Source organism: Varanus komodoensis, unplaced genomic scaffold (assembly GCF_004798865.1).
Source record: "Varanus komodoensis strain SLA01 unplaced genomic scaffold, ASM479886v1 scaffold34_3, whole genome shotgun sequence".
Classification (NCBI taxonomy): Eukaryota; Metazoa; Chordata; class Lepidosauria; order Squamata; family Varanidae; genus Varanus; species Varanus komodoensis.
This window is the reverse complement of record NW_025335855.1, coordinates 1,280,174-1,289,580: the sequence shown is the minus strand read 5'-3', so window position 1 is coordinate 1,289,580 and position 9,407 is coordinate 1,280,174. Positions and strand designations below refer to the sequence as shown.

The 9,407-nt window shown below is 61.9% G+C and overlaps 1 protein-coding gene across 1 annotated transcript; it reads left to right on the top strand.

Moving 5' to 3' along the window:
• Window positions 1-1,243: 1,243 nt before the first annotated feature.
• LOC123028004 (5'-AMP-activated protein kinase subunit beta-2-like) lies at window positions 1,244-9,048 on the top strand. Its single transcript, XM_044439408.1, has 7 exons — window positions 1,244-2,321; window positions 2,940-3,106; window positions 3,535-3,628; window positions 4,857-4,977; window positions 5,062-5,195; window positions 5,723-5,791; window positions 6,251-9,048. Exons 1-7 carry the CDS (start codon window positions 1,575-1,577, stop codon window positions 6,326-6,328), a joined length of 1,410 nt encoding a protein of 469 aa, XP_044295343.1. The 5' UTR covers window positions 1,244-1,574; the 3' UTR covers window positions 6,329-9,048.
• Window positions 9,049-9,407: the final 359 nt, after the last annotated feature.

Here is a 9,407-nt window from a genome sequence, read left to right as displayed (position 1 = left end):
CGGCGGAGTGCGCCCCCCGGGCTGGCGGGGACCGGTGCGGGCCCCGCCGAGCTGCCGGCGCGCGGCCGAGGCGCAGAAGGGACGTGGCGGCGGCGCCGCTGGGCGCACTTTGGCCCGCGGGCCAGGCCGGCTTCGCGCGGCTCCGGCTGAAGCGCCCCGGCAGGAGGCTGCCCGGCTGCCCCGGGCGCCTCCGGGGCGGGGAGCGCGGCTTGCCCTGGAAGGCCGTTCCGGTGCTGCTCGGGTCCGGCCGTCTGGACATTTTTCCTTATGTTTGGTTGTTGGTCCCCCGCTGCGCATGTTTACTTTTGTTTTGTCAATAGGAAAAAACACTAAGCTTTAGCCATCTCTGGGTCACAGTTGCTAAATTAAATGTAGTTGTAGATAGGCAGTGCAAAGACTTCGTGTTCCGTTGAGCTCAATAAGTTGAAGGATGTATTAGATAGTCTTGTAGCTGCGCCTGGTATCCGGATTTTATGGGGTCCAAGTAATTACCTTCAACATGTAACCCCCATTCCCCCCCCCCCAGGATCTTTTGGTGTTTTTTCCCTTTCCACGGAAAACCTTCCCCCCTCCCATTTTATTTAGTTATTTATTTATTTCCTCCACTGCCCATCAGCTCAAAGGCTCTTTTTAAGGAGTTAAAGAGAATAGCTGTTCGGTTTCTTTCCAGAGGAACCTCGCAGCCTCCTCTCTGGAGGTCCCTTAAATGACCAGGCAGAACCAGTGTGCTCAGGCATTCCTTCCCACCCTGGAACATGCCAGCGGAGTCAGCCCTCAGCCAGGACATCGCCCCGTGTCCCGGAGAGCATTGTCCCAAACAAAAGGGGACAACAAGGCTGGGAAACTCGCTTTTAATTCTCTGAAAATTATTAAATTGCTAAAAATGACAGCAGTTTTCCATCTGAGGAGGGTGTTATTTTAAAACTCTGTTGTTGCAGGTTGATTCAAAACAATTCCATTGTTCCTGTGTGACAAACAGGAAAATATCCTTTAGGATGATCGACTCCTCTTTAGCTTTGGTGGGGCCTTTAGCCTCTTTCTGCTGTCATAAATTAATTGGTGATTCAGAGGGGTGGGGGCTGGCCTGGGGTAGCTTGACTGTGTCCATCAGTGGCTGCCCCCCCCCCCCCCCCGGCTTGGGTCCTGTGGTGCTCTGGCATCGCTTGACGCTGGCCGGCGGGGATCCGCCAGAGTTGCTCACCGTGGTGCATCCAGCACCCTTGCCAGCCACACTTGTCCTGAGGGCTGCCTGCCCAGGAACGGTGGCCTGTCCCTTTAATTCCCCCCAGCTCTTTTGATTCTTGCTGGCATCACCTCTCTTGAGCAATGCATTTGGGGACTTGGGAGCAGCTGCCACCTTCACTCTGGATTTCCTTGGCGTCTGTTTCCTTCTCTGTGTGTGTCTCCCAAGCTCACTTGAATTTTGCTAAGTGACTTTCTAGAAAGAGTCAGCTGATAAAACAGCAGGTTTGGCTCAGCATCTGTAAGAATAAGCTGAATATGCTACTGAATATTCAGAATAACCACTTTACCACATCTTGATAAGTACAGCCAACTGTCTTAAAGTCAAAGTGATGTTGGTCAGCTTTTGCCAAGTTTTGCTGCAGGAAAACTGGTCCCTGGGGAAGCACTTGAAGCGTGTGCGCTCCCTTTATGGCCCAGTAGCCAAACTGGGGGTCTGCGGAGGCAGGTGCTGTTTGCCTGCGTGTGTGCACCCACACACAGCCCCAAAGAACTCAGAGCTCGTTCCCGCACACTCTGATCCACAGCTTACCCCAAAGTTCTGGACCTGCTCAATCCAGCACCTGCCCCTCCTCGGCGTGCCTGTCCTCACACCGTCCAGCCACCCAGAATGCCTGCCCCTCCACCCTTTCCCTCTTTGTCCCTCCGGCTCTCCTACGGAAGCCCACGCTTTTTTGGAAAACGGAAAACAAAACGCTCTGTATTACCTGCCTCAGAAGCTCTGTATCCAGGCGAGCACCGTCCAGTTGGCCGGGGGTTCCAGGAGGGGGCTGTGCTTCCTTCTCCCTCCTCCTGGGGGGATGCTGGGCAGGTTGCCTTTTAGCACCCCGACGTCCGGTTGCCGTAGGGCTAGAGGGCCCGGTCGTGCCCTGGGGAGTGCTAGCGTGTCCCCCACCTTCTCGTCTCGCAGTGCTGCCATGGGGAACACCACCAGTGAGCGGGTGTCTGGGGAGCGCCACGGATCCAAGTCTCACCGCTCCGATGGGGCCAGCAGCACGCATCATGCCAAGGACCATCCGCACAAGATCATGGTTGGAAGCACCGATGACCCCAACGTCTTCAGCACCCAGGACTCCAAGGTACAGGCCAGTCCCGCCCGCGGTCGCTTCAGCGCTGGCTGCCAGTTCAGGTTGGATCCTGGAGCTGTGGTGCCCTGAGTCTTCCTGGGCGCAGAATGCAGATAGGAGCAGGATGAGCACGGGTGTTCCTGGTGGTTTGCTGGGATGCGGGCGGGCCTCTCCTCCAACAGGCCGCTGCGTAACGGGGCCTTCTCTTACAACCTGCCCCAATCAACCCATATCAGGGAGCGGGAAGGCGAAGTTCCAGGAGATGGGCAAATAACCATACATCGTGATGTAGGATCGCTGCTCGTGTCAGTTCCATTGACCTGAGCAGAACTTGTGTGAGGCCAACATCCAGTGCAGGTCGAGAGGATCCCTTTCTTGTGAGGTCGGTATTTCAACTGCTTTGGGCAGAAAACACACACTGTGAACACTGCGAAAGCACCTCCTGTCGAGCCAAGCGGGAGAGGGAGCCCTTTGCTGCAGGGCCTGCATCAGGCTGATCCGAGCGAGAAGGAGGTCCCCTGCCCCGCGCCAGTTCTTGCTTGCTCACGCACTGACCGCAGGTGCAGCTTCCATGCGCGGCCTTGTGTGCTGGAGGTTGGAGCAAGGCGCTGCTCTTGTCTCCCCCTCCAGCTTCCCGAGGAAAAGGACTTTGTGTCCTGGCACCACGACTTGGATGAGTCCCTCAAGCCCACCCAGCAGGCTCGTCCCACGGTCATCCGCTGGACGGAAGGAGGCAAGGAGGTCTTCATCTCGGGATCCTTCAACAACTGGAGTGCCAAGATCCCCCTCATTAAAAGGTGAAGAAGGGGCAGCTCGCAATGGTTTTTCGGGGCATCTGCCAGAGCCAGAACTTCCTTGACATCGCAAGCTGCCTCAGAAGCCGTGCTTTTAATTAGCAGGCTCAGCCACTCGGCCACTGCTGGATCGGCTCAGTCTTCCCAAATGGGACATCGAGCGGGTTCCTTTCCAGGTGCCTCTTTCCTGCTCTGGGATCTTGGGGGGGGCCTGCCGCCTCCTGCCGCGAGCGCCAGCCCGCTCTTTCCGCCCGCCTGCAGCTGCTCCCAGAGCCGTCCCGGCAGACTCACGCCTGCAGCTGCAGGTTCTCCCTCAGCTCCTGCCGGCCATGTCCGGGTGGCCTGTGCAGGCGCCCCTCATTGCTCAGGGTTATGGGGGGGGGAACAACTGTCAATGCCGCCTCTCACAGTGGGCGTCCCTCCTCTTTCAGCCACAACGACTTCGTTGCTATTCTGGACCTTCCCGAAGGGGAGCACCAGTACAAGTTCTTTGTGGACGGCCAGTGGGTGCACGACCCCTCCGAGGTGAGGTCCGCCTGCACGCGTCTTCCCCCACGCGGCCGAGGTGAGGTCCCCCTGGGGTTTGCGGCAGAGGCTGCAAGAGGCCATGGCTGGGGCGGGCAGGGCTGCCTGCTGCCCCCCCCCCTGCCGGTTTCTCTGGGCCCATGCTCCCCAGTGCAAGCCGGTACTCCTGCCGAGCAGCCTTTTGCAGCTGCTGACAGTTCCAGAACGCAGATGGGCTCGGGGGCCCAGAGCCAGTGGAAGCGCCGCTCCCTGTGCCCTCAGCATCGCACAGGCCCCTGGCGGTCACGCAGCCGGTCTTTTAGCTTTTCTGGGGGGAGCGAGCAGCTCTCTGCCACCTGAAAGCCATGCTAGCCGTCAGGTGTCTCAATTTATGCATCGCTTCGTAAGTGTGTCTGGGTGTGTTTATCACACTCTAGCTAACTTCTTCACAGTGGAATTGGGTAGGTTTTAATTGGAAGATATATAGTTTTACATGCTTGCTTTATTTGAGGGTTGATTATCTGACTCATGCATGTTTTTGTACTAGCTGCCTAGAAGCAACTGGCAGGGCCCATGTTTAGACTATGTCAGGTTTATTTTTGAAATTTGGGAATATACAGGGCTGCTTTCCATGAATAAAACCGAGGCGGAGCAGGTTCGGATGCTTCGGGGAGGTGCTGGCAGTGTAGCACTTGGAGCGTTTAAAGTACTTAGGACTGGAAGCATATTTAGAATTTGCACGGGAAGGCCCAAATCTTCTGTTTGTTTGCGTTCTGTTTATTTCTTCAATCTTTGCAACAATGCATGGGTCCCTGGGTGCAGAAGGCAGGGCCCTGCGCCTTTAACGGAAGCGGCTCCTGCTGAGCACAACGACCGAAGATGCTGCAGCCCCGTTCCCATTGCAGTTCCCTCTGAGCAGGCCGGAATTGCTCTCCACTGACTCCTCCCGGTTCGGGGCAGATCCGCAGCTGGCCCGGCACCTGAGGGAGCTGGCCCCACGGGGCTGAGACCTCCTCGCCCACAGCTGCCGAGCAGGCCTGGCCTGGGGGCGAATGGAGCTGGAAGGGGCTGGCCAGCGCGCGTGCGTGCATGCGTGCATTGCTGCGGGTCTGCAGGCTGGTTGCGCGGGGGGGCACCTCCGTGGTCCCCACTTTGCACATCGAGGAAGGTATGACTTGGCTGTGCGCGAGCACACGAGGGGCCGCTGGCAGCGGAGCCGTGGCTGTGGCATTCTCTCTTTTTTTTCCAGCCTGTGGTCACCAGTCAGATGGGGACAATTAACAATATTATTCATGTCAAGAAGTCTGACTTTGAAGTCTTTGATGCTTTAAAAGTGGACTCCCTGGAAAGTTCAGAGACTTCTTGTCGAGGTGACCTCTCTTGTGCCATTGGTGTGAATATCCGAAATGTTGTCGTTCTGGATTCTTCTCTCACACTGTCTTTGTTTTCACCAGACCTTTCTGGCTCCCCACCTGGAATTTATGGCCAGGAAATGTACGCCTATCGGCCAGAGGAGCGCTTCAAATCCCCACCCATCCTCCCTCCCCACCTCCTCCAGGTCATCCTGAACAAGGACACGAACATTTCGGTGAGTGCCCCTCCCAAGCACTGCAGACCAAAGCTCGGGAGCACGAGCCGGGGGCCAGAGGGCAGCAGGGCTGGGCCGTGCCGCCTCAGGTGAAAGCTGGGAGGACAGCCTGGGCGGGCGGCACCGTTTGCCTGCCTGCAGGTGCTTGAGCAACTAACCCAAGCCAGATGGCACCCGGAGCAGCCTCAGATTCCTGGGGAAGCCAAGCCGAGTCGGGTGGCAAGCCTGTTCCCCCCGTCACAACTGAAGAGCACGCAGGGGAAATTGCGTGAGCTTCATGGCAGCCCTGGATGAAGCTAGGCTTGGGGGCTCCCCCGACGTGTGGGGCAGAGCCTGCCTGCTCGGGGACCGCAGGAACAGCTGAGCTGCCTGCCAGCCACCCTCCCTCGCGAGGGAGTCGCTGCAGCGAAGCACGGGCTGGCCAGAGCGTCCGGAGCAAGCCAGCCCACGTCGCCTTCTGCTGGGCGAGCACAAGGCTCAGGGGGGCCGGAAGTTGCGCGGAGTGACGCTGCCCGTGTTTCTTCCAGTGCGACCCGGCCCTCCTGCCTGAGCCCAACCATGTGATGCTGAACCACCTGTACGCCCTCTCCATCAAGGTAAGCGCCGGCCAGGTGAGGGTTCGCAGGCTGCGTGGGCCGGCCGGGGGGGCGCCCCTCCGCTCCTCTGCCCTGCGTGTCCGGCTGGCGCGCTGCTTGGCTGCAAAGGGGCGAGCCGCCCTGCCGCAGCTCCCGGTCTTAGTAGGAGGCGGGTGCGCAGCCGGAGCGCGAGCCCACCTTGCCTGCCGGTGCCCGAGGCCGCGTGCAGCGCCTGCCTCTTGGCTGGCTCCTCGCTTCGCCCCCCCCCCCGCTTCTTCCGAGCGTCTCAGGACGGGCCGGAGCTGCCTTCCCGGCACGGTGGTTGGTCTCTGGCTTAACTGGATGCAGCGGAGGGTGCAGGACTGGCAAATGTCCAAGGTCCTTCACAGACAACCTCGGGCTCCAGCCTCCCCACGTCCCTTGTTGCCCCTCCCATCACCGGCCCTCCGGGGACCCCACTGACGCCCTGCTCTCCCGCAGGACGGCGTCATGGTGCTCAGCGCCACCCATCGCTACAAGAAGAAGTACGTCACCACCCTGCTCTACAAGCCCATCTGAGCCGGGTGCGGCGGACACAGGGGAGCTCCTTCGCCAGGGAAAGCCGCCTGGCGCCAGCCCACCAGGGGCTCCGGACAGGCTTCCCTTGCTCCCCGAGGACCGCTTCCTACACAGACCTTGTGTCTCTTCGTAGCACAGGCACTGGCTGCACTGACTGCTTGGGTGCGTCACCTGCTCTGCATGGCAAATGAGAGGCAGGCTCTCCTAGGAAGGAGACCTGCTCCGGGTGGCCTGCTGGCCTGCCCATTCGTGGTTCTCCCCTGCCGGAGCTCTCTGGGCGTAGTGCCGCATCCCGGCCACCGGGCCCACCTCCTTCCCTCACCTGGCCCTGCACAGTCACCTGTGCCCGCCTCCACGCCACCGTGCTTGCCCTGGTTTTTCCGTAGTGCGTGTGCCCCGGCACTTTAAATTGGGGAGGGGAGGGAGGGAGGAGATCTGCCTCGCTGGCCACGTGGGGCTCGGGATGCTGCGGTGGAGTGGCAGGAAATGTCACTCTCCTGGGCCTTTGTGCGGTTCCCGGGCGCCGGGCCTGTCGTGGGAAGCAGGTGCAGGCCCAGGCAGGCGCTGCCCCGGAGCTGCGGGGCGGCTCTCCCGTCCCGACAGCCGCTCCGTAGGCCCTCCGCATGTGCACGGTCTCCATGGGCCCGGCTCGGTCTGAGGCTTCCCGCTGCACTTTTGCACGGAGGCATGGCGCCGCTCTGAGGCTGGCTACTGTGAGGCGTGTTCTCACGTCCGAAGAACAGCGCCTGCTGTGGTGCCAACGGGAGCTGGCACCGCCGACTGCCGCCCGGGGGCGAGAAGTCGCATGGCCAGTGCCCCGGGGCACAGATTGGGGTGTGGCTCATGGCTGCCTTCCTCTGGCATGGCCGGCCCAGGATCAGGCCGCCCACCTCCCGTGTGAGCGCCGTCCTGACCGGTCGTGGCCGGGAGTGCCCTGGCCCCGTTGGTGGAGAGGCGGTCCCCGCGCCTGCCCACCCCCCTTTTGCAGTGTTCCCGGCCACTCGCTGCCCGCCCCTCTTCTCTGGCCACGCACGACAAGCCCGCCCGTTCCCTGCCGAGTGCGGGCTGGCCTCTGCCCAGGCCTGCGTGTTTGCGGGGAGTCCCGGCCCGCGTTCCGAGTCCTTCGATGGAACAGTCGGGCGTCTTTTTCCTGCTTCGGACTTCTGCTGTGGGGGTAGGGTTAGGGGGGCTTCCTTGGAGGGGCTGCCTCCTCCCCCTCTCCCCAGCCCTGTCTCCTTTCCTCCCTGCACTGGGAGCAGCGGCCTGGGGCTCCTGCTCCCTCGGTCACACCTGGCCGGCAGAAGCTGGGCGGGGGTCCCAGGCTGCCCCCCCAGTTCCAGTCCCCGCAAGGCAGCGCTGCCGTGCCGCCCGCCTCCTGTGTCCGGCACTCCTTGCTGCACAAACGCGGCCCGGCGGGGGGAGGGCTGTGGGGGCGCTTCCAGCCTGGCTTGGAGCAGCCCTCAGCTGCCGGGGCGGACTGAGCTGGCATTCGGGGTAGGGACCAGGCCGGGGAGCCGCTGCTGGGGCCCCGCTGAGTCAGCGGCACACACCAACCATGGCTCCGCAGAGCTGGCAGCCAGCGCTCCCGGCGCATTGTTAGCTGCCTCGGCTGCTCGCGAGGCGAGGCGAGGCGAGGCTTTGTGAGCCATGCCGGCAGGGCTGCGTGGCCGACACAGAAGGTGGCCGTGGTGACGGCACTTGGAGTCGCGGCAGATGGCTTGGTCACAGCCCCAGCCCGGGGCACTCGATGCCCGGCCTGTGAAAAGGAAATGCCGAGGCGCCCCAGAACGGCCTTCCACGACCTTTTCCAGGCATGGGAACCCGCTGGGGCCGCACACGGAGTGCCGCGCGGGGTGGGAGGGGGGCTGCGCCGGCCGCAGGGGCAAGCCGAGACCAGGTTGAGCCCTGGCCGGAGCTGGCTGTGTTGGCCCTGTGGTCAGGTCAGGCATAGGAGAGGCTGGTGCCAGGCCGAGAGCGGGGAACTTCCACTGCTGGCCACCCAGGACCCTCTCCTCCCGCACTTGGCGGGCAGCCCCCGCAGGGCTCAGTTGCGGCGGGATGCGAGGGCTGAGGGGGAGTCGCGCCCGTGTCCTCGGGATCGACGGGCCGTCGTGCTGCCACTTGGGGGCATGCTGGGGCTGGATGGAGGCCGCGTCAGGCGACTGTCCGGGGCCTGCGTGAGGCGAGGCCGGGGGGACGGAAGCAGCCCGGCAGCCCCTCCCGGCCTCAGGCCAACCCCCAGCGCTGATCCTTGGGAACGTGGCTCAGCGGCACGGCGTGCCAGGCGCCCCATGGGCGGCCCTGCATCTTGCATGGCTGCCGGCTTGTGCGACGCCTCTGGGCCACCCCGGGAGCGGGGGAGGCCCGGAGTGGCATGGCACCCGCGTGCAGCTCTGGTGACAGGCGCGCCCACCGCCCCCAGATGCGCCTGGCGCCACCTTTCCCGTGGGGCGGCCGCAGAGGCGGGCTGCGCAGTGGCTCGTGCTTGCTGCCGTGTGCCGGTTTTTGTGCGGCCAAAGGCTCCAGGGCACTCCAGGCACGTGGGCGCAGGACTGTCCGGTGCCCCGACAGTCCCGGTGGAGACCACCTCATTGCAGCCCCCTCCCCGATACCATCGAGGGTCAGGGTCTTTGCAGGAGGCCTCAGGGCAGATGGCTGGGCCTGCGTGATTTGTGCTTCCTAGTTTTGTGGCTGGAAAAAATAAACTGGTTGCTTGTTTATGCATTTGTGCAGTGTCCTTCAAAAACTTCCTTGGGTAGCTTGCAAGAAAGGCAGTGAAACAAAGACAGACTCCTCTAATTCTCATCACGGTAAAGCCTGCGGGCACCAAGCGGGCGGGGGCCGTTTGGTCACTGAGTTTGAGCGGAGACGCAGCGCCTTGTCAAAGCGCCAACCCTCTGCCCGAGCTGCACGTCCTGTTGTGCCACAACCTGGAACTGCAGCACATCTGTGTGACACTGGAGCCACTGGGCAAACGCAAGAGACTCAGGCCTGTGAAGGTGCAAAGCAGGTTTATTGTGACACAAACTGGCACTTGTTGGCTGCATAACTTCCCCTTTTTGCTCTGACATGCCTAAAA

Bases quoted from the DNA above. Each gene is read 5' to 3' on its own strand.
- LOC123028004 (XM_044439408.1), top strand. From the start codon at position 1,575: ATGTTGGTCAGCTTTTGCCAAGTTTTGCTGCAGGAAAACTGGTCCCTG. The intron at 2,322-2,939 runs GTACAGGCCAGT...CTCCCCCTCCAG, and splicing joins TCAGCACCCAGGACTCCAAG to CTTCCCGAGGAAAAGGACTT. The intron at 3,107-3,534 runs GTGAAGAAGGGG...CTCCTCTTTCAG, and splicing joins AAGATCCCCCTCATTAAAAG to CCACAACGACTTCGTTGCTA.